The sequence below is a fragment of the Marmota flaviventris genome, chromosome 13 (assembly GCF_047511675.1).
Source record: "Marmota flaviventris isolate mMarFla1 chromosome 13, mMarFla1.hap1, whole genome shotgun sequence".
NCBI classification, from domain to species: domain Eukaryota; kingdom Metazoa; phylum Chordata; class Mammalia; order Rodentia; family Sciuridae; genus Marmota; species Marmota flaviventris.
In genome coordinates this window covers 67,930,977-67,954,863 of record NC_092510.1, presented here as the reverse complement: position 1 = coordinate 67,954,863, position 23,887 = coordinate 67,930,977, and the positions used below count along the sequence as shown (strand labels likewise).

The window sequence follows — 23,887 nt, the reverse complement described above, 5'->3', positions numbered from 1 at the left end:
TTTAAACAACTTTCTAATTTACCTTAATGTATAATTTTTAATTGTTAATTATGTAATACATACTATTTTAATATTGATTTTCATAGAAAAAGTATAATTTAGTGTAGGATCATGTACTTGAAAGCTGTACACAGCATTTTTAGTACTCATGTTAATTATATGTTTAGATATAGATATTGATTATGTCAATTCATGATGGAATGAGACAAAATGAAATATATTTGAATGGCTTAATCAATTACATCAATTCACCTACAGAAAGAACCTATCAACAATAACAAAAAAAAAGTGATTAATATCAAAAAGCAGGGCTCATGGACTCAATAGATGGGGCAATATAAGCAATTTTATCCCTACAAAGGGACCCTCTGTGATGGGTCAAAAATATTTCTTCTGGTTTATAGCAAATTTATGTCAGGTGACATTATGAGTTAATGATTCAACTTCTCTGGTACTTTAATCCAGAAGAACATAACCTGGAAAGGGAAAATAGTCCAGGTACACACTGTCATCCTCACTTAAGACATCATCAGCCTTATATAATCAGCCTTATATAATCATAAAAGATTTAAGTCTGATGCAGAGACTAAATAATATTAAGAAAGGTCCATTTGTGGACCTGTAAGACTGAAAAACATGGTGACTTAGCCAAGTTGTTAACCCAGAGAGTTCTGTCTGAGACCAAGTAGCAATCCTGCTAACACTACAGTGGTGCTATCATTTATCTGTGTCTGAGCCTAGTCAATTAATATAATCTACATATCCATAAGGAAAGAAGTTTCATCTATTAAGGTGGCAACTACCTGGGCTGGGGTTGTGGCTCAGTAGTAGAGCGCTCACCTAGCACGTGCAAGGACCTGGGTTTGATCCTCAGCACCACATAAAAATAAATAAATAAAACAAAGGTATTGTGCCCAATTACAACTAAAAAATAAATATTTAAAAAAAAGGTGGCAACTACCTGAATTTTAGGCACATTGACTCTACATAACTGGCTAGGAAAAATCAAATTTTTATTAATTGATAACAAATAGGCATATTATGTGTTTATATCACACTCACCCCAAAGTTGGAGGCTGCAAAGCGGTCAGATGCAGAGACATTGGTAGAGGCGGTTGTGTGGGCATAGTAGGCATTGATGTTGGCCAGTAAGGTGCTCATCACTGCTGGCACACCAGGACACATGTATTTGGATGACAAACATGCAAAATGCCTGAAAAACAACACAACATCTTCATTCTCAAAGACTCTGCAGAGCTTTGCAGCAAAAGCCAAGTAGAAATTCAATAAGGTTGTGAAATCAATGATGCATAGCCAGGGAGATCACGACTCTTTGCTTATACAGGGCTGCTTCCTGTGTACAGCTCTAGGGGTAGGCTCACCAATACTTCTCACAACATCAATTATGAACTCCTATTAAGGGAGTCCAGGTTGACTCTGCACACAACTGCTTTCCCTATAGTTTAGTGTCCTCTTCAACTCCCAGGCCAGTCTAGGTCAGCTTGTTGGTCACCCCCACATATATATGAGGATACACATGCCCTGTCTATTCAGGCCTGTAATGTCTGGGCAGGTGTGTGCTTGCGTTCCCTCTTATGCCCTTTTCCATTCCAATTCCTGAATTTGGGAGTAGACAGATAAATACCTTCTTTGAGATACAAACACACTTCCTTTCTTTGCCTTGAGGCATAGAGTGAACTAAAAAATCCTTGCATACTACCCCACACTAAACACCTGTCCACCACATCCTTTTTCCTACAGCCACCCCAAGAATAAGTAGTCAATTCCCAGAGCCCCAGGAGAGCCTTACGTCATAGCCTGATATATGGACTCAATGCCATAGCGCATGGCAAATTCATCCACAATTTCTTGGGCTGTCTCATCAAAGTACACCTTCCATGCATCATCTCCTCGAGCCTCAGGAATCTGGACTCCTCCACTACCCTGAATGTCTGTGAGATAATGGAAAAGGTTCTGCAGGATACAGAACAGAGAAAAGGAAAGAGTTAAATAGAGATTAAAAAAAAAAAGCAAAACCAAATACTACTGATAAAGTCCAAGAGAATGTTAATAGGATCCTTATTAATTCTGTCCTTTGAGTTACTGCTTGGTGGCTCCTGAGGCCCCAGCAGGTTGTTCTCACATTAGTAAAAGAGAACTGAGTCTGGGCTCCATCCCTCTCTCAGCCTTCCTGGATAGCACAGAAAGCCAAGGAATAAATGAAAAACAATCTCCAGATCCTCAACCATCTAGCAATCCTCAATGGTTTCTCACTGCTTTCTAGCCCCAGCACACCTCCACACACCTACAAAGGGCTGGCTCACCTCATGGAGGCATGTATACTGCACATGGTACGGGGCTACCTTCTCCTCCCCCTTGATCTCCACATTGATCTGTAGTCGAATAGCTCCCGAGACGGCTGACTTGTCTGTCCTCTTCTCTAAGGATGAAAGAAGACTGGAGATTAACACCAATACAACTACAGACAGTGCAAACAGCCCCATTCTGGCTTAACCCAGGGAAAAAATGGCAAGAACCCAGGAATTTTCCCAATAGGGTGAACTTACTATAGTGACCATACAGTCCACAAATACCCCTATACTAGCTAGATAAGAGAACAGAAGTAGTTAGGAAGCTAAAGGCATTAGGGATGAGAATGAAGACTAAAGGGCCTTCTGCAACCTGGAGAATGTTTAGCCAGAGTGAGTTCCTACCACCACAACTTCCCTATCATCCATTCCTACCCACAGTCAGCTCTCTGAAGATAGGACAGCTTCTGTAGAGAGATATGCTTTGGGGATTAGTGATTTGGTAGATGGGAGATTTGCCCAAATCCCCTCTTGTGCCCTCCTTTCCTAGCAACTTCTTCTGGTCTGGTTTCCTCACCCAGATTGTACCAGACATCCATCTCGCCACTCAGTGTCCGAACCTCGATGATGGTTTGGCCAAGGAAATCATCAGACTCTCGCTTTAGCCGCTGCTTTACTCTTGATTTGATGTCATCATCCTCATCCCACACACGTACCTTAATGCGGTCAGAGGAGTTATGGCACTCACTGTAAGAGATTTAGGCAGGCTCTGTTAGGGAAAGACCCAGTATCACCACTCCTATCACTTCAAATTCCCTCCCAAAAGGTCCATCAACTTTATTTCAGAGCCTGAAAGAGCAAGAGGAGTCAGGGGCCAGTGATACTAAAGTTCCCAGCTATCCCTTAGCTTGAGTAGTTGTGTGTGTCATTATCTAGTCCTTATTACCTTGAAACAAAGAAGGAGAATGTGTAATCAGGGTCAATTTTGACTTTCTCTGCAGCTGTCTTAGCAATAGTAACAGGACAATAGCTAGACATGCCAGAGACCTAGGAAGCAACTACTTTGCTCCCTCCCCAGCTCTGAGACACGAAGTCAGTAAAGGTGCTAGATGTTTTTGGTGGGTCCATCTTATCTGCTTGTTAGCTCTCTATGTAAATCCTCCATCTTTTCAACTATGTGCCTGGTGAACTTCTATTTTCCTTTATTATTCCCTTGAATCACCATCTCCTCTATGGTGTTTGCTTTGGATAAGGGAACTGCCCAGGTTCCAATCATGTTCTCTTCCCCAGAAGTTGTTTTCTGGATCCTGTTCTCTCACCCAAAAGTTGTACTCAGTAGACTTTGCTGTTTCTTTTTCTATGTTCTTATAATATCTTTTCACATTTCTGTTAAAATATTTCAGTGTAACTACTGCTGAACTGAAAAATAATGGACCAATCAACATTGAGCTTCTTGAAACCAGGGAGTGTCTTGTTCACTTTGATACACACAACGGTGTAGAGAGTCTTATACAGAATAGGAACTTAAGTTTATTTACTAAAAGTGAGCAAAAATGACCACAGAGCCAATTCACTTAAAATTAGTCATAGAGTCAAGCAGAAACCATTCAGATTCTCAAAGAAATGGTTGCTTCTTCCAGAAACTGTTGCCCTGGATTAGAGATTAATTTTACACCACAATTCTCTTCCACACAAATTCTATGAGGAGTCAACAGAAGACGGCTTCTACATAGCCATCTTCTTAGCTGATTCAGATCCAAAGTCCTGATCCCTAGGCATTAAAAGTGGGAAGATGAAGCATCTGGATTCTCCAGATATTAGTCCAACTCCTAGGCCAGAGTTCACTATTTTTCAAAATCAACCTTTACTGTCATATAAAATAAACTATAAAAAATGAGTTAATGGAAAAAGAAAGGAGGTGAAAGCTGAGACAGGAAGAAAAGTTTCCCTGAAGGGAAACGGAAACTTCTCCAGACCCCAGATTTCCATCTTCAAGTCAGCATTATCCAGTTATAGGACAAGGACATTCTTTCCTCACTCCTTAGAACAACCCAAACCTAGCTGAGTACGGCAGCACACATCTGTAATCCCAGTACTCAGGAGGCTGAGAAAGGAGGATCACAAGTTTGAGGCCAGCTTCAGCAATTTAGTGAGGCCCTAAGCAACTTAGTGAGACACTGCCTCAAAATAAAAAATAAAAAGGGCTGAGGACATAACTCATTAAATTCCCATTGGTTCAATCCTCAGTGTCCAAACAAAAAAAAAAAAAAGGAAAAAAGAAAGAAAGCCCAACCCTTCCTAGACAGGGTGACAGGGCTGGAAAGTACAACGGGGTAGTTAGAAAAAGAAAAATGGGGTACCCAGAGATCTCATAAATACTCAGTTAAGAAAAGGTATGGGCAAAGTGCTATGTCTAGACAAAGAATGGCTGCTGCCCAAGTGAGGAATGTGGGAAATGGGATTTCTTCACTGCCTTTGCCTCTTCCCAGGACTCCAGAAAAGCAGGATGTAATGCTGCTTCTAAAATACACAGTCTCAGGTAAGACAAAACCCTCTGTAACTTACAAATGGAACTTCTCCTCCCAAACAGGATTCAAGTTTCCAAAAATGGTCTTGGTACGCTTCTTGGTTTTACCAACTTGCACAGTCACATAAGGGTCACTGGATCCTGTTTTGTCCTTGGCTTGTAAGCCCTGGGCACATACCACTGCAACCCAAGCACATACAGGGGGCTTCAGATCAGACTTCAGAGTAAGTGAGGAGCCCTCACTCATAGGCTCTTCCCTTAGAGCAGCCTCCCTCTTCCTATGCTCCTCCATAGCTATATGTAGTCTTGGGCCACTGCCTTTCTCTTAAAAACTAGCCCTAACAATTCCAGCTCCCTACCCAAACCCTAAATAAATAACAATTTACCCCTCACTGCTACATCCCTCTAATGTATGCATGCTTCAGTTCCATTAACCTGGTTAATAAATTACTAGTTAACTATTCCCTGGTCACCTATCTCTCCCCTCCTCCCATCTTGAGCTCTTATAATATCAAACTGCTAACCAAGTGGATAGTGTCAGGGTATCATAATACAAATCCTGTATTATGGTTCACATGGTTTGGAGTTGCCAATCTTGCCTCTTCCAGCACTGACTGAGTCTAGATGAGGAGGAGTATTAAATAATGAGGCTCTCCCTCTTCCCCTTAGTTCTATCTTCTTTCCCCCCAGTCACTTGCTCCCTCATACTCAAGATGCTTCTTCCCCAGGCTCCTCTCCATAGCCCAGGAATCCCTGTCCCCTCCAATTTTTGCCAGCTCACCAGTGATGGTAATCTTGGCTGACCATTTAGAAGTGCCATCCAGTACACTCTGCTTCACTGTTTTCATCTGCTGCACGTGGGCTACTTTGCTCACTGTGAAGACATCCCTGATAACTTCAAAGATCTCCGGCTTATTTCGCTCTCGGATCTTCATGCGGTCCTTCATGGCCATGATAATGTTCTGTGTCCGGTCCTCAGCTCCATGTTTAGAGCTCTTTTCTGCAGCCCCTGAAAGATGACCAGATAGAAAGCAGGATTAACCAACAGACCACCTACTAGACCAAGGTTGAGCTGAGGAACAGTGCCTGGGCGAAGATGTGTAGCAGTGGGAGAAGCATAGGGAGACTGGAATATCTCTGGGTAGAGCCAGTTACTATGGGGCCTGCTGCTTGGCCAGTGGGGCCTGCTGCTTGGCCAGTGGAATCTGCAACTCAAAGGGTAGCAAAATCTGGATAATTGTGATGGGGGTTCATTTACTATTCATTTGTATATGTAGGTAAAATTTTCATCAACTCTCCAACTCAAAATAACACCAACAGATGTCTGAGTTATCAGGGAATGGTGGTGGATGAGCTTAACACAACCCATCTCATCCATGTCAAGCATGATACAAATCCCAGAACTCAATGTGGCACAACAGTTGGGCTCTGTCTTATGCCTCCAGTGTGGTATTATAAGAAAAGTATGGCCTTTGGTGTCAGACAGACTTGGGTTCAAGTCCTGGCTCTACCATTCCTAGCTCATGAACTAGTTTTTTTTTTCCTAAGGGGAGATAATGATGTTTATTTCTCAGGGCTGAAATAAGCATTATTTCAGACAGTATATGTAAAAACCTAGCCCAGAACCTGGCATCTACAGGTACTCAATAAATGGTCACTATGATTATTTTTCCCTTTTTCTACTACAATCCTTAAAGTTTTCAATACTATGGCTTGGTTCTGGGTAACACCTGGGAAAACTGAAGGAGGAGGAGAATACTTTCCAACCTCCCGCTCCCCTGCTTTTTCTGGGACCCAGCAACAGCTAGTACTAGTCTGGCAGAAGGGGAGCAGGGAGACAGAAGCTTTGGGCGATACAACTTCCCCTGACAGGAGCTAGCTGTTTTCCTGTTCCCATTCTCCCCACTCCTCATGATAATACAAGTCACATATATAGTTTCTCTTGGGAGACTGACACACTGTCCTGGACAATAGACTCCATCTATTTGAAATTTCTATTCTATTGTCTAAAATCTCAATCTACACACAAGGAGTAAATGATTCCTTTTGTGGGTTCTAGGGTTTAGACCTCAGGAAGTTCCTCTGTGAAGCCTGGAACCTCATGGAACTCACTCTCTCTTCTTATTAGTTTTAGTCCCTGATTAAACAAGTTCTAGTCATTTAGGAAATAAGGCTACTGTATACACTATTCAAGTTTAGCCTCTAGGATCAACTCAATCCTGGAAGAGATTCTAGCTGTCAAAAGAATATAGAAAGCTCAAAGAATTTTTGCTAAAGGTGCTTAAGAGGGGACTATAAGATTTGTTATCTGGAAAGGAATCACCCCTTGAGTTTGTACCCTACCTTCTCTGAAAAGAATCAGATGGACTGGTGGTTCAGCCAACATAACTCTCCACTGCAAACTATTTTGCAGAGGCTCTATTGCCCTGACAGTCCAACCCTCATCCCACAGGGGCACTCACGCTGCAGGCAGTCGGCGTTGAGCAGGTCCTGGCACTTCTCATGACACTTGACCCCACACTGGCTGCAGCGCATGCCTTGCCGGGCAATGCCCCAGAGTAGGCCTTCACATTCATAGCAGTAGGTCGGGGTGGTAGCTGACCAGACTTCAAAGTTGTGTGGTGTGGTACATGAGATGGGGTAGATTAAGGCCTGCAGGGTTTTCTTATATACATGGGATTTCTGAAAAATACACACCCAATTATCCACCTGTGATTTTAGGACTCTGCGGGGAGATGCCAGAACAGAGACCCTGTGGGACAATTAGGACCCTGGTTCTTCCTCTGGCAATGGAAAAGATATGCTAGCCTGGCCTAGTCCATAGCCCAGCCTAGCTGAAAGAAGCTCTGAATATAGTGTGTTCCTGGTCATCTAACACAGGTTAGACCTGATGCTGGGTCTGAGCCTTATCCTAACATTCACGCTTTCTGGGGAAACAGAGGGTACTAGGCCTACCATAGAATCCAAGTTCAGTTGTCAACCCTTCAAAATGAGACTCTGGTCTGGTCTGCCTCTCCCCATATAGAAAACTGGGACTTGTTGCTATCAATATGTTTCATCAGAAATGTGTGCCCTATACTCTTGAATTCCCAGTTAGCGCAGCCACACCAGAGATGATCACCAGTCCTGAGGCCAGTGAACTTGTGAAAGCCCACGGGTCACTTACCAGCTCTTCATCCTTAAGAGAGGTACGTGTAGCCATTGCCGAAGTAATCCCTGCCTTCCGGGACTGGACCAGTGACTGTGAGAGAAGACTTGCTGTCAGCCCTGGCCATGACCAAGAGCTGGCAAAGCCCCAGGGAAGGAGCTTCAGTGACCAAAGTCACTTGACTATCACTCCATTCTGTTTTCACTGTCACTCACAAGTACTGCCCCTGGGCAACAGGTAACAAGTATCTCAAGTTCTGCAAAACTCAAGGCCAGCAGGAGACTGTTCTAACAATGTTAGAAACAGCACTTCCTTCAGGACATCCACAATCAAGAAGGATTTATCCTTCTCTCACTATCTTTAGGTATCCTACCCCACAGAAACTCCTTGTTTATATGAAGGCAAAGGAAAATGAAAAGCTTAGAATGATAGAAGGAAACAAGTTATAAGAATAAGAGAGGCACACAATTCTGTCAGAGTCACATTCAATGACTATCACTAGAAACAATGATTCTACGCTAACCCCTATTCCCTGGTACCTCCCCATGCCCAGTCCTTGGGGGACTATAGAGGCCAGCAGCCCAAATGATCAGGGCACTTGGCAAGGAAAAGGGCAATGCAGTCTCAGTCAAATCCAGCAAGGCACAGAGTTAGGTCTGAAAGCCAGGGCTGTCTTGTTAGCCAGGCTCTTGAGTAGAGGGATTCTTGTGTCTGCCAAGCCTAACCTTTAGGGGGGCAGCTCCTGAGACACATGGTTTCCTTAAGGCAGTGGGCACTGGGCAGACACAAATCATCGTATCAGGCTAAGCAAAAAATCAGCTGGGAGGGGCCCAAGTGATTTGGGATATGGACTCAGAGGACAGGGAGGGGCTCTGGAGACACTCACCATAGCCTGCACCGAGGAAAGCAGAGAAAGGAACAACATGATGTTAAAGCCCCCAAGGGCCTGAATACTTTCAGAGGCAACTGAGAGATCAGTCCCCATATTATAAAGTAGGAAACATGTCCCAACCCCATCTGTCTCTATCCAATTCAACCCAGACAGCTGACCAGGGCCCAGGGCCTAGAGCTCCTACTCTAGAGTTAAGCCACAATAAAAGACAGACAAGGGTAAAAGACAGAGTAGTAAAAATGAGACATGAGCTAGATACTTGCTGGTAGGTAAGGAGGGAACAGAGGATGAGAAAAAAGAAAAGAAAGATGGGATGAGAAATAATAAAGTAGGGAGGATGGTAATAAAGAGATGACATCAGATTTTACCTTCATCTGGCTAGATAATGGAAGAAAAAGAGGGGAAAAAAGAGAAACAAGATACATAAATGACAGAAAATAAAGGAAAGAAAGAAGAGAAAAATATCAAATGACACTTTCATTCAGCCAGCTAAGGAGGAAGAAACCAAAGGGAGAAAAAGAACATGGAATGGAGAAGAAAGAAAAGGAGTGGATAGAAAAAACCAGAATGGATAGAATAGGGAGAAAAAAGGGAAGAACCAGGAACAGTAAATGGAAATAAGGAAATGGTTTAGATCTTACTAAATCTGAACCCTTATACTTTATATTGAGTTTTAGGACTCTGGGACTCTGAGACAGCCTGGGCTCTCCCCTACCCCTGTGACCCACAGACTATACAAAATTCCTTGAGCTGATCCTGCCTCAGAATGTACGACATGGAGTGGGAGCTTCTAGTTATCCTAGAGGTCCCAAGATTAACTTTAACTTTTACATCTATTGCAATATAATCCCACAAATGTTTATCATTTCCTCTCAGTGCCAGATATTCAGTTAACAGAGAGAGTCTACAAAGTTTATATCTTAGGATGACTTTCAGTTGACTTCCAGAAAGCTCCAGTCACGCTCATCACATATACGCTCAATAATCCAGATCAAGGGCTAGAGGCAGTTTACAACCCAGGGCATCAAAGAGAGCTATAGAGATTTCTAGAGGATTAGGAGACCTAAAGAAAGACCCCAGAGTCCAGCTCTGAGGGTCTGAGCCACAAATGTTCCAGGCAGGAGCTTGACCTACTAAGGTGCCTGGAGCTCTATGGAGTGAGGCACAACAAGGTCCCCTTGAAGCTATTATAAAGTCTCAGGAAGGTTCTAAATGAATAATCATCATACCAATGATGATCTGATCTGGAACACTAAATGGACCATTTCCAATTCTGATAGCTTGCCAAGATCCAATGAAGATTACCCCAAGGATACTGCCTAATCTTACACACGAGTCTTCACTCACCAGATCACTGACAAGTGGTAATGGCTTTTTTCTGCGTAGGTCTGGCATGCTGTCGATGCCATAGAGCCCTCCAGCTGGCCTGAGGAAGGAAGGAAATGTGTTAGGACCTTCAGCCCTGACTTGAGTTACTAGCAGGTTCAGAGTTCCATTCTCCTTTATCTCCTCTACCCAGAGGAAGATGAACTAACCTTCATCATGTGCTTTCAAAAGGATAAAGGAAGACAGTAAGTAAGGGAGATAAAGCCACAGAAGGATCAATGGAATATGCTCTTGGAATGTCATTAAGGGTCTCATGTGGTTTTAAGCAAGGACTGAGAGCTCCTTTATCCTACTGGAATAGTTAAGATATATCTGTTTATTTGAAGGCACTTGTGCTTCTGAAAGCAAGTTAGAAATTGGTGGTCAAGAGGACTCCTGCTCACACACAGGCCAAAGACACTGTTCTCCAAACTCTTGTTTCTACAGAAGGAACCTACTGCCAATGCAAGCAAGACTATCAAACAATGACATATAGAATGGGACCCTCTCTATTCAAGAGTAAATGAATCATCTCCTTTAAAAAAAAAAGGGGAGAGGGGGCTCTCCATTGAGAGAGAAGCTCTCCTAATCAAATTGAAGCAGGTAAGGGGGGGATGGAAAATTACCAAAATACCATTTGGTGTGGGTGGTGGGAAAGTTCCACTTAGGAAGAACAGCAAAGGGACTCTGAGAGTCTGGCCTAGTCCTGTGGACACATTAACAGAGACTAGAAAATATTATAGCTAGAGGAACTGTAAATTTCTAAAATTTGTATACTTCACTATACATATTAATTTTGTTATTTGTGTGTTCTTTCATAACTATATGCAATAAAAATAGAAGGTTGCCAACAGAACATCAATCTTACATTGAGATAACCTGGATTTTAGTTCCACCTCTCCTAATTCCCTATAAATCTTCTGCCAATATTCCTTCTTCTCTCTGGGTCTTGGTGTCGCTTCCATAAAATGAGGTGGATAGGTTACAAAATTTCTCTGGCCTTTTGGATGCTGAAACTCTGATCCTCAATGAAAAGAACTCATATACTTAGTTTCAATGAAGCAATAAGGAAGGCAGGGAAGCTGGGCTAGAAACTGCTGGTTTAAAAAAAGTCTCATAAGAATAAGCAGGTACTTCAAGCAATATAGGCAAATAATGGAGCCACAAAATGGGTCAAGGCTAGAAGCTGGAATGGTCAACTCAATATGTTAATTTCTAGTAAACTAGCTCCCTGGGCATTAGCAATGGACTTTGTTTTTAATGAAATTACCAGTCCAAGGTAAGTTCTATACTTGTGACAGTTTCTAAGGATTATGCTGAAGGAAAGAGAAGACAAAAGGGAATTTTTAGAAAACCTTTACATGGTTCCATTTAAGAATAAGTTTGAATATGTTCTATTGGCATGGGTATATTTTAAAATTATTAGAAGAAAAAAAAAAAAAACAAAGTTCACTGAAGAAGAAACTGCTGCCACAAGCTTAGAACTAATTCTAAAAATGATAATATGTACCACTTAAGCCAAGAAGTTTTGCAACATAAATGATCTTTTGAAAAAGAGACAGAGGTAGCTCATTCACCCAATTTGACTCCTGATTTTAAAAAAGACCAATCACGGGGCTGGGGCTGGGGCTCAGTGGTAGCTTGCCTAGCATGTGTGAGGCACTGGGTTTGATTCTCAGCACCACATAAAAATAAATAAATAAAATAAAGGTCTATCAACAACTAAAAATGTATTTTAAAAAAAGACCAGCCACAAAAAAAGAAGTATGTAAAAATATAGTAGAGGGCTGGGGATATAGCTCAGTGGCAGAAAACTTGCCTAGCATATGTGAGGCCCAGGGTTTGATTCCCAGAACTGGAAAGAAAAAGAGAAACAAAGAAAGAACAAAAGAACGAACTAGATAATTTTATGATCTGACGTTCTTCCGTCCACAGAAAAGAGGAGGTGATTACTGAGAATTCAGATGTCAGAAGCCTTTGTAGGGCAAAGGGAAAAGGAAGGTCAGAAAACTAATTGGCAGTGTATGTGGGGGAGAGTGAGGCCCCGGGGGGGCACTTAAACTCTTCTCTCTCCTAAGAACAGTCAGTCAGTCACAGGCAGCAGTCCAGAAGCTTAAATGACTCTCTGGTGCAGTCACATGAGCCTGAAATTCCCAGACAAGAAGCACAGACTGCACACACAGAGCTCAGAAGGGATGTGACTTAGTCTTGACTACAGTGGAATGGAATAAGCAGGTGACTCACAACAGCTGAAGCCCAGGGAGTACTCTAATCAGCTATACCATCAACAATGAAATGGAAAGAAAGTGTTTCCAAATGCTGGTTTTTCCCCCTAATGTCCTCATTTTTAAAATAAAAAGTATATCGCCACTCTGATTCAATGGATCAGCAATCAGAGAGGCAAGGATGGGAGAGTCCCAAAGCTCCCTCCCCTATCCCAGGGAATTCACAGCAAAGCTCCCTCTTCTGCCTTTAAGAATCAGCAGTTCTCTCTCCTGTCCCAGGGAACCAATCTACGGTGGAAACTTTTCCCTCCCTAGGGTCCAGCTTATGGAGCTGCCTCCACTGTTTCCCAAGGGAAAAGCTAAACGCAGAGAGAGGCAGCATATCATCCATAGAAAACTTGTATGGAATTACTTACCCTTCTGGAAGCCACTGAGGCAGAGAAGGGTCACCATCATCTGGAATCTTTTAAAAGAGAAAAACATGTTAGATCCTAGGAAAGAAGGGGCATTCAACACATAGCAATATAGCCAGCCTGATTCTAAGCCAATAATCTATCATCTGAGTCAACAAGCAGACTGCTGAAATGAACAGTACTTGTTTTGCTTCTCCCCAGTGAATGGTAATGATACAAGGCCAATCCCACTGAGATTCCAGGGCTAAGGTCCACTGGGAATGTGAGAGCTGCCGGAACTCACCAGTCAAGCCACTGCTATTGACAGTAGTAGTCCAAGCCCAAAAGAAGGGCATTCTTAGGCTTCCAGGTCTCACTAAAGCAAAAGGGCAACTTCATATAGAGCTGAGTCTTCTTCCAGCTACATTAGCTCTTTTGGCTAAACAAGAAGTCAATCTAGTCTTTCTGGATTCCCATCTCAACTTGTGATTTGACAGTTTGGGTTCCTTGAAGCCCTAACTCACTGATACTGAGTACTCAAGTATAGCAAAAGCCCAGGGAAAATTAGACTCTTGGGTTATCATTCTGGTAAATTTTATAGGTCCAAGAATATAAAGTTGAAAACTGAGGTACCAAATCAAGGAATGAACAGTTAAAAAACACTTGTTAAAGGTTTCTGCACAAAACAAAACAAGCCAAGTCTTTCAAGCAGTGCAGAGAAAAGAGTTTCAAAGCTGCCAGGGCACTCCAGAGAATCAATGGCACATGATTTTCTGGCACAAGAAACCTAGTGCTAGCAGGTCTGGGGCTTCTTGCCCATTCTTGTTCCCCTCCACCACAACAACTTCCCTTTCCTCCTAACTTCCCTAGAGCAAACAAGCTCCAGAAGGAAGGAAGAAGTAAGCTGCTTAATTTTGAATGGGGTAGGGGGTGGATGGGTGGGTACATGTTTGGGGGACAGCTAAAGAAGGGAGAAGTTATGGATTGGATCGAATGAGGCAAGACAAAACAAAATAGAGAGAGATAGGGCAGGACTAACAGGAGATGGAAAGGTGGGCAAGTAGGATGGATCAGTAGTAGGCTCAGATTTGAGTTTTTAATTTAGGCCAATTCCTAGTAAGATGCTTCTTACATCGTCTATGCTTTAAATCAAGCTTATCTATCTACTGCCCACACTCTTATTTCACCTCTGCTGCCTATCCTGGTTTGAGTTGTGATACTGGTAACAAGAGGGTCAGGCCTAAAAGGCATCCAGAAGTGGCTGAAGCAAAAGACAATGGGTACAACAGAAGAAACAAAAGTAGGTGTGAAATAATGTTTGTTCCTAAGGCTGCTTGGGGACAAGGGCAGGTGCTGGGCATCAGGTGAGCCCTTCTCTAAATCCCCAGATCCTACCAACCAGAACTGATCTTCCCTTTAAAAACAGCTGCTGTACTGAGCAGACTCTTATTTCCTTTTTAATTCTCAGAATCAACATCTGCCAGAACTATTAGGCTTAAGAAAACAAAGTCACAAGAAGTCTTTACAAGCCAGGGCCAGATCATGTGCATTTCCTATGCTCAGAAGGGACAATAGTCCACAGAAGCACACAACATGCACACACAGCACACTGAAGGAAGGAAGGGAGTGGGAGGAGGTCTAGACAAAGTACTTATAGGAGGTATATTCATGGACACAACTTGCACCTGAAGGAAACAAGGTGAGCATGAATCCTGAGTTTATGGCTTCAGAACATGTGCACAAACACATCTGAGGAAGATTCACAGTGTTCACTAGGGCCCAAGTAACAGGCAAAGCAAACCCTCACTAAATTCAAGAGCCAATGCTGACAAGCAAGAAGCATTAGTATAATATGCATTCACAAGGCTTCAGGGAACCACACACAGTCTACTGGAAGCTTGTGCCCACGGAGAGGTCAGGAAGCCTGCTCAGAAACACAAAGCAATTTCACACTTAGGGCCCCAAGCAAAGGGACAAAATGCCTGTGGCAACTTTTGCTCTCAAATACAAAGTATGTGCGCATGCTGGGCTCAGCCAGGGTTTATAGTGTATGCCAGAGTCTGCAGCAACAGGCAGAAAAGAAACACACACTGTGTAAAGTAGGAGGACAATCAGTGTGAGTACAAGTGTAAACACACACATGCTACATTGAATGTGCACCTGTGCCAGTACACACACACATTCTCTCACTGAGCTCCAGGTGTGTCAGCTGGAGCACACACAGCACGAAGCATGCATACAAACTTCTTTCTGGAAAACAGACTATCTGCATGAGCCACAGCTCATGTGTGCCACAGATCATGCACACATACATACACACACAGTACTCAGAGGGCAGGGTGGAGAATAGACACAAAAAGGACCCAAAGGGCCATAGGCACAACCTGAAGGGCTTCTCGCTTTCCTTCTGCAAAGGAGAGAAAGAGCGGGGGGGGGGGGGGGGGGGGGGGGGGGGGGGGGGCGGGTAATAAAGGTTAGTAGATTCAGTCCTATAGCAGGGAACCCAAAGAAAATGCTAGTTAATCCTGAGGGACATGGAGGAGAGGATTTCTGGGTAGGCCAGCGCCCAGCTGACTGGGTCCCAGAATTATTATTTCTTTTTACTATTTTTTTTTTTTTTAGTTGTAGATGAACAAAAAGTATCTTTATTTATTTTTATGTGGTGCTGAGGATCGAACCCAGTGCCCTGCACACGTGAGACAAGTGTTTAACCACTGACCCAGCCCTGGGTCTCAGAATTTTTACAACCTTTGTTTGCCAGCCTCTGGTTTTTATTTATTTGGGGTGGGGGAATGGGGGGTGAGATTAGGGATTTAACCCAGAGACAGTTTACCACTATATCCTCAGCCCTTTTTAATTTTTAATTTTGAGACAGGATCACACTAAGTAGCTTAGAGTCCCACAGAATTGCCAAGGCTGACTCTGAACTTGCAATTCTCCTGTCTCACCCTCCTGAACCAGTGGAATTAGAGAAGTATACCACTGTGCCCAGTATGGCCTCTTATTTTAATTTAAACATCCTAGAGGCTACTTAAACCAAACAACAAAGTCTGCTTGAGGATTCCACTTGTTGTTTTCCCCTTTGCAAAGTGGTCTGCATTCAGGGTCAGGATTCCCAGGGCCACAAGACCAGGTTTGTTACCAAGAACTATTCCAACAGACTATCTGAGCTACTGAGTCCTACAAAGCCATGTGAGCTTACTCTGGATCTGGAATAAGTCCTCAAATCCCCAAGGCTTGATGGCTGAGCCCTTTCCATTTTGCAATTCTAAGCTGGTCATGCATTTGTCCAGTGAGCCCTAACCTGTTTTCCTAGACCCTTTAAATTAAGAGAGACCAAGGTATGGCCTGGGGTCAAGGTCAGAACCAAGATGCTAAAAGGGTAGAGACCCTGAGGCACCAATTGGCTGTTATCCTAACAAAAGTTGTGGGGGAGCCACCTTGAGTAACCACGCCTTCCAGTCCTGTTGCCAAGGGGACCTGAAAGATCTCTGTAGTCTGGCACTGTAGTGCCATGACTCGTGACTCAGTTGTCCCCCACCCCATAGTAAAGAGGTTCTCTTTGTGGGGTGTGCCTCTAGGGTTGAGTTACACTCACCTGTTCCCTTGTAGTCCTGCCCCTTCTGGTCTTTTTGGATAGAACTTTCTAAGAATAAGAATCTCCCCCAATAAAACCTCACTTTTGAAAGTGTTCCCTCTCTCTTGTCAGCCTCTCATGACTTTCTCTTGCTCTCCTTTTTGGGGAGCCTGAGGCCAAGAGCCAGGGAAGCCATCCTGAAGCTTGTGTAAAGGTAAGTTATGTCTGTGTTTTATTTTCTGTCCCTGCAGATTCACACAAGCGATCTTAATTCAGCTGCCTGCGCTGGTCAGGGGGGTGGCAAAAAGTTGCAGTAATCTGGAAGATTACTATAACCCCAGGTCTGGTAATTTATCAAATCCAGAAAACTACTTTCTTTTTTTGTTTTTGGTACCAGGAAGTGAACCTAGGGACATTTTACCACTAAACTACATTCATCCCCAGTCCTTTTTATTTTTTGAGACAGGGTCTTGCTAAGTTGCTGAGGCTGGCCTTGAACTTGTGAACCTCCTGCCTTAGGCTCCACAACTGCTAGTATTACAGGTGTGCACCACTGTACCCAGCCCAGAACAATACTTTCAAAGGAAAAGGACACTTTCAGAAGGACTCAAGCAAACTATAATAGGAGACAAATAATGTCCAAAGATTATTCCCTTTCTAATCATCAGGGACTTCAGCACCCTCTAGGCCACACATGGAGCTTCCTGATCTAAAGACAGTATACAGATTAAGATTTATAAAACTGTTTTCTATTTATGAGTCCTTCCTGCTCAGACTAGATGAAAAGTGTAATTTGGGGCACAACTATAACCAGAATGATCCTAAGTTGTCAGAAATGGGCCCTAGCCTGAGTCAAGGTACAACAAAAGGTTATGCCTTGTTTAGGGTGCTTTGGTTTCCTTAGTTTCTAAATTGCTCATGAGAGCTTTCTCACAATTTTGTGTATAAGCCCCATATAAGCATTCTTCAGAGGACAGATATATAGGTAAATAATTTCTAGAGATTTTTTTCAAGTGTGTCTACTTTGCTCTGTCCCCACCAGGTTTTGCCCTGGTGTTCACCAGCTGGGTACCCCTGAGAGTGTGAGTGTGCTCTGCCCTTCTGGCCTCATTGCCCAGGTGACAGCACTAATCCTTCTTCCTGGCAGGGTCAGAGTACGATCTGGAGGAGATTTGGGGGAATTACTTAAGTACTCTCTTGTTGCTTCTGTAATATGTATCACATTCAGTGCCAACAACTTGGAATATAGCAAGTTGATGGCACAAGCTATATTTGGTCAATAGTAGTATGGGACATGACTCCAAAAGCATGGGAAACATAAGCAAACAGACTAGAACAGTCTCAGTTTAAGTGTGTCAACATCCATTTTATCTGAACATTTATCATTAACTTCTCAGTGCTAGTGGCTGTTCTAGATAGACAATGGAAACAAAAAGATGAACGAAACAGAATCCATCAGCTGAGAGGGAATGATGCCAGCTTACCCAGCTGATCCTATATGGGACTTCCTCCAACAACAGTTTCTGTAATCTGTCCAAGTTAACACAGGTAACTCCTGAAAGGGATGACAACAGCAAAAACAAAACAAAACAAAAAAACTAGTGTTGCCTGGTAGAAAGTATTCTCCATGACTCACATTGATCTTGGGTAGGAAACTTGAATCATATGGTCACCATTGTTCCTACCTCTTCTTTTGCATGGTGCTTCAATTGTTGACTGTAACCATCTAAACATTTTCTTGACAGCCTTTTCTGTTGAGGTTATGTCTTATAACACTATGCAAAGGGTAGGGGAGAACAAGAATCTGAACTGCTTCTTAAGAGCTTCATCATCCACAATGTTTTCTTTGTAAATAGAAGTCTCTGCCACTGAGTGGAGCTCTCTAAGACAAACAAAAAAATTTCAAACCAGGCACAGTGGCACATGCCTGTAACCCCAGCTACTTGAGAGGCTGAGGTAGGAGTTTTGTAAGTTTAAGGTCAACATGGGCAACTTAGTAAAACCCTGTCTCAAAATAAAGCCTGAGTATATAGCTCAGTGGTAAAGCAGTTGCCTGGCATGCACAAGGGTCTGGGTTCAACTTGCAGTACCACAAAAATAACAACAGAAAAGAATAACAGCAGTCCATCCACTGGGGCCCATCAGCTCTCCTCATTTCCCCGCTTCCTTTTCAAGACCCACTGATATCACATCACTAGTGAAAATAAGAAACCAAAAAACTAATTCATAGTTCCCAAATTTTCAAGCTATTTATGATGACCCAATATGTACCATGTCCTGATAGAAGAATGAATTCAAGACTAGGAAGCCTTCAGAACAGTGTAGCAGAATGACACTTCTTGCAACAGGGACATATCTCTTCCACATCTACATCCCACTCTCCCCAGTACATATATTCTGTTCCCTTTGAATAAGAAAATTAGGCATGGAACACTTTAACTGACCCTATGACTCAAATTGGAAATGTTTCTTTCCTCCTCCACTGTCTTAAATACATTTTTCACATCATGTCAAAGTTATTTTGGTTGAATCCTGTTCCCCCATATTTCCCCATAATGCCTACAGAATAAAATCCAATCAGTTGACAAGGCCAGCAAGGTCTCCCATGATTTGATTCTCCCCCACTCCCTTCCTGACATCATAGAAACTTACTATAATGTAATTGCCTTGTTCCCCAAATGGTCACATACTCAAAATGCCACATATTTACTCATTCTGTTCCATCAACCTTAAACAGCACTGTAAGGACTTCCCTAATGCCCACCCAAGCAAGAGTTCAAGCCCCCCCTAGTGTAGCTAAGTTCTACTCATCCTTCTCATTGGTATTTATAATATCATGCCTAGACAAATTCTACTAAAATACTGATGAGAATCAGAGCAAATAAATGCAGATTTTTAACTTCAACTGAGTTCTCAGTATCACCTGACAAGTTCCTTCCATCTCACTAGTAAGATCTCTCTTCTACTTCTTAAAGTAGTTATACTTAACTTCAGATCCCTACCTTATCCCAGAACTTTAACAACTGCCTATTTCTGAATAGCACCTGGATATCCCATGCTTAGTTCAAATTCAACATGTCCAAATACTAAATTTACATTTTCCACTTCTAAATTCCTCCTCCTGTATCTGAGACCTAAGACCTCTCAGCCAGACACTTGATTCCTCTCTTTCCACCCTATCCCTATCCAGTCAATCACTCAGCCCTCTATAGTCTACTTCTTAAATATCTCTGACATTCTCTCCATCTCTTCATTCCAAACGGCCACTACCTTAGTCTAGATTGGCATTGTCTATTATCTATAACAAGACATCCCAGGCTGACCTCCCTGTCCAGTGACTTGCTCCTCTCTAATCCACACTCCACACTGCCTTTTTTCCCTCTCCCTCCTTCCCTCTCTCTTTTTGTACTGGGGATTGAACCCAGAGACACTCTACCACAGAATTAAATCCCCATCCTTTTTTATTTTTTAAAGCCAGGCCTTGAACCTGCTCAGTTTCCAAGTAGCTAGGATCACAGGTGTATGCCACCATATCCACATAACATTTTATTTTCTTTCCCTTTTTTTAATACCAAAAATTTAACCCTGGGGCACTTTACCAGCCCTTTTAATTTTTGAGACAGGGTCTTGCTAAATTGCTAAAGCTATGCTTAAACTTGTGATCCTCCTGCCTCAGCCTCCCAAGCTGCTGGAATTACAGGCACGCACCACCATGGCTGGCCTAGATCACATTTTTTCTTTGCTTAATTGCATCAATGGCTTTACTATAGCTCATAATATGCTTCAACATTTGTACTTTCCCTACTAATTTAACCTACTTTTCTTCCGTTCTTTTTCATGTGTCCCACCCATTGCCCATCATATCTTTAAGATCCTGCACATCTACCTTTCATACCCCTCATGTCTACTGAGTAGACCAGTACTTAACTCTTTAAGAGTTAGCTCAAATATTAATACTTCTATGAAATTTATCTGCCTTCCTCAAAAAGGCAGAATTAGACGAACCTCCACTTTGTGTCCATGGTACTCTGTGTGCACTTCTGTGACCGTATGTTGTCAATACTATCTTCACTGCAGTTGTCTACATAAACATTTTCCTTTATATTTCCTGACAACTGTGAACTTCTTGAGAACTTTTTTTTTCTTTCAGTACTGGGGACTGAATTCAAAGGCACTCTATCACTCAATTACATCCCAAGACCTTTAATTTTTTTTTTTTTTTTTTTTTTTTTTTTTAAGATAGGGTCTTGCTCAGTTGCCTAGGCTGGCCTCCAATTTATAATCCTCCTGTTCCAGCCTTCCAAGTCACTGGGATTACATGGAGCTATCATGCCAGGCTTGAGAACTTCTTATGAGCAAAGATTCTGTAAACTTCTTGAGAGCAAGCATTATACATCTGATTTTACCTTTATAGCTTGAGAGATAATCACAGCTTTTGGCATTTGTATGTAGTAAAAGAAACCTGCATATTTTAGGACTTAGAAAACATCAACTAAAATAAAGACAGAGAAAATATAAATCTGTTCATCAGTGTCCTGTACCATTTTCCAGAACCCAAGGAACTGCCATCCTAGCTATTCAGTTTGTCCCAACCATTGGACAAACACTTTTCTTGTTAATAATAATTTTGTGCTTCTTCATTTCCTAAAATGCTTTAGGATCTTCCCACTCAGATTTATTTTTCATTTTAAGTTATAACATCTATAGAACAATTGCTTTGCAAAAAAAAAAAAAAAAATCCCTAACTCCAAGTAATCTCACTCTTCTAGTTAATCCATTTTATGAGAAATTGACATAGTTGCTCACCCACACTTCTACCAATATGCCCAATAAAATAATCTTAACTCCATTGGACTTGGGAGTCAAAGACTTGAGGTACTCAACTTATTTGAACCTATTTTTCCTTATCTATAAGAAGGTAAGAACAGCTACCTCCCAGGGTTATTGCAAGGATTTAAATACTAAGAACCTAGTACACATTAGGCAGTATTCTTGGTGCTAGTGATGCAACAGTAACTAAAAATATTCCCAGATCTTAAGAAGATTTTATTAAAGTAGAAGGAGCAAACTGTAAGTGCTGATGATAAATATGAAGGTAGGTGACAGTAACCAGACACTTAATTTTATCTTTGTAAACGCATTTATTTCTCACAACAACCCCACTGAGTAAATAATATTACTATTTCCATTTTTGTTATTATTGTTGATTAAACTGAAGATCAGAGAGGTTAAGAAACTTGCCCCAAGTCACAGCAAGTGGCAAAGCCAAAATTCAAAACAGGCATTTCTAGTTCCATTTCTAGTTTCTGTCACCAAAAGAAATAAATATATACTATGTCACATGTGATAAAGGCTGTGATAAAAAATTCAGGTAAGCAATGAATTGTAGTAGATGGGGTAGAGAGAGAAGATGGGAGGGGAGGGGAGGGGAGGGGGGATAACAGAGGATAGGAAAGGTAGCAGAATACAACAGTCACGAATATGGCATCATGTAAAAATGTGGATGTGTAACCGATGTGATTCTGCAATCTGTAATTGGGGTAAAAATGGGAGTTCATAACCCACTTGAATCTAATGTATGAAATATGATATGTCAAGAGCTTTGTAATGTTTTGAACATCCAATAAAAAAATTAAAAATTAATTAATTAATTAATTAATTAATTAAAATTCAGGTAAGGGAAAAAAGATAATGGCTCCTGTGACTATGTTAAGAGTTGGTATTAAAATTTTATTAAATGTTATCTCATTGATAAGATTACATCTAAGCAGAGATTTGAAGGAAATGAGTAAGGAAATCACAGAGTCTTAGGAGAAAAGTATTCAGGCAGAACATAAATCAAGTGCAAAACCTGAGGTGAGACCATAATTGGTGTGAGGAACAGCAAGTTTGCAATTAAAGTGTCAGTTCAAACGGGCCCTTAGAAGAACTTTGTTTTTCATCCTGAGTGAAGATTTTATTAAAGTAGAAGAAAATAAGTGAGACAGAAAATCACTAGAAGGTTTTGAGCAGAGAAGTAATATGATCTGACTTATGTTTTGTAAAAATTACTGGAGAGGGGCATGCACAGAAAAAGGAAGACCATTTAGACTACTGCAATAATCTGAATGAGAGAAAATAGTGGCTTGGACAAGGATAATAGTGGCAGAAATAGTGGCAAAATTCAGGATTTTTTTTAAAGGCAGAGAAGACTGAATTGGATGAGGGTTGTGAAGGGGGGAAAAAAAAAGTCAGGAATGACTTTGCCCTTTTCTGGTAAGGAAGGCCTACAGGAAAAGTAGAGAACTGGGGAAAAAGAAATCTGAGACGCCTACTTACATAAAAATGGGAATATTACATAGGTTTGGAGTCTGGTATTTATGGAAGATGTATGAGCTGGACACATAAATTCAGTATGCCTATGAAGCTCTAGGGATTGGAGTATTATCAACTAGGAAGTGAGTATGAATAAAATAGGGCAGGATTGAAGCCAGGGATATTACAAGGTTGAAGAGATGAGCAAGGATTAGCAAACATAACTAAAAAGGGATAATGAATAATGGTGAAAGAAAACAAAGACAGAGAAGCATTATGAAAGCTAAATAAAGAATTCATTTCAAAAAGAAAGAACTTGCTGGGCATTGGGTGCACACCTGCAATCTCCAGCCTCTTGGGAGGCTAAGACAGGAGGATCACAAGTTTTGAGACCTGCCCAGGGAACTTAGTGACACCATCTCAAAATAAAATAAAAGGGTTGGGTGGAGCCCCGGTTCAATCTCTTGAAAACTGAGAAAGAACTGAGGCAAGAGAATGAAAGTCAATGGAATAGAATTGAAAGTCCACTTATAGTCACTTGGTTTTTCACCACAATGATAAGGGTGCTGAGACCATTCAATGGGAAAAGAATAGTCTTTTTTTCTTCTCTCTCTCATGGTACTGGGGATTGAATCCATTGCTTCATGCACATTAGGCAAGTATTCTGCCACTGAGCTATATCCCAAAGCAAGATGGTCTTTGTCTACAAACCATGCTGGGCAACTAAATATCCATAGGCACAAAAAATGAGGTTGAACCCCTACCTTACAACATACACACACACACACACACACACACACACACACCCCTCAAAATGGATCACAGATCTAAATATAACAGCTAATACCCTGCTCTAATTAAATATAACTCTCAAGGGGAAAAGAAAGATTAAATCTTTGTAACTAAGGATTAAACAAAGGTCTCTTAAATAACAACACAAAAATTTTAATCAACACAAGAAAAAATGGATAAATTGAATTTCATCAAAATTTAAAACTTCTGTGTTCTACTTCATTCTAATTGTGATGACTATTGTTTAAAAAATAAAAACAATGGTTGAGCACTGTGGCACACGTCTGTAATCCCAGTGGTTCAGGAGGCTGAGATAGGAGGATTGCAAGTTCCAAGCCAGCCTCAGCAATGGCAAGGCACTAAGCA

The 23,887-nt window shown here is 41.7% G+C and overlaps 1 protein-coding gene across 6 annotated transcripts in view; it reads right to left on the bottom strand.

The window, feature by feature from the left end:
* Unc13b (unc-13 homolog B) overlaps positions 1-23,887 on the bottom strand; it is a 208,649-nt gene that overhangs the window by 19,853 nt on the left and 164,909 nt on the right. For all 6 annotated transcript variants that reach the window (XM_071600727.1, XM_071600728.1, XM_071600729.1 and 3 more), the window contains 10 exons: positions 12,883-12,929; positions 10,224-10,302; positions 8,003-8,077; positions 7,299-7,518; positions 5,618-5,845; positions 4,875-5,016; positions 2,887-3,056; positions 2,325-2,440; positions 1,811-1,974; positions 1,063-1,213 (listed from right to left, as the gene is read on the bottom strand). In XM_071600727.1, coding sequence (XP_071456828.1) covers positions 1,063-1,213; positions 1,811-1,974; positions 2,325-2,440; positions 2,887-3,056; positions 4,875-5,016; positions 5,618-5,845; positions 7,299-7,518; positions 8,003-8,077; positions 10,224-10,302; positions 12,883-12,929 — 1,392 coding nt within the window. The remainder of the gene's footprint in view (positions 1-1,062; positions 1,214-1,810; positions 1,975-2,324; positions 2,441-2,886; positions 3,057-4,874; positions 5,017-5,617; positions 5,846-7,298; positions 7,519-8,002; positions 8,078-10,223; positions 10,303-12,882; positions 12,930-23,887) is intronic.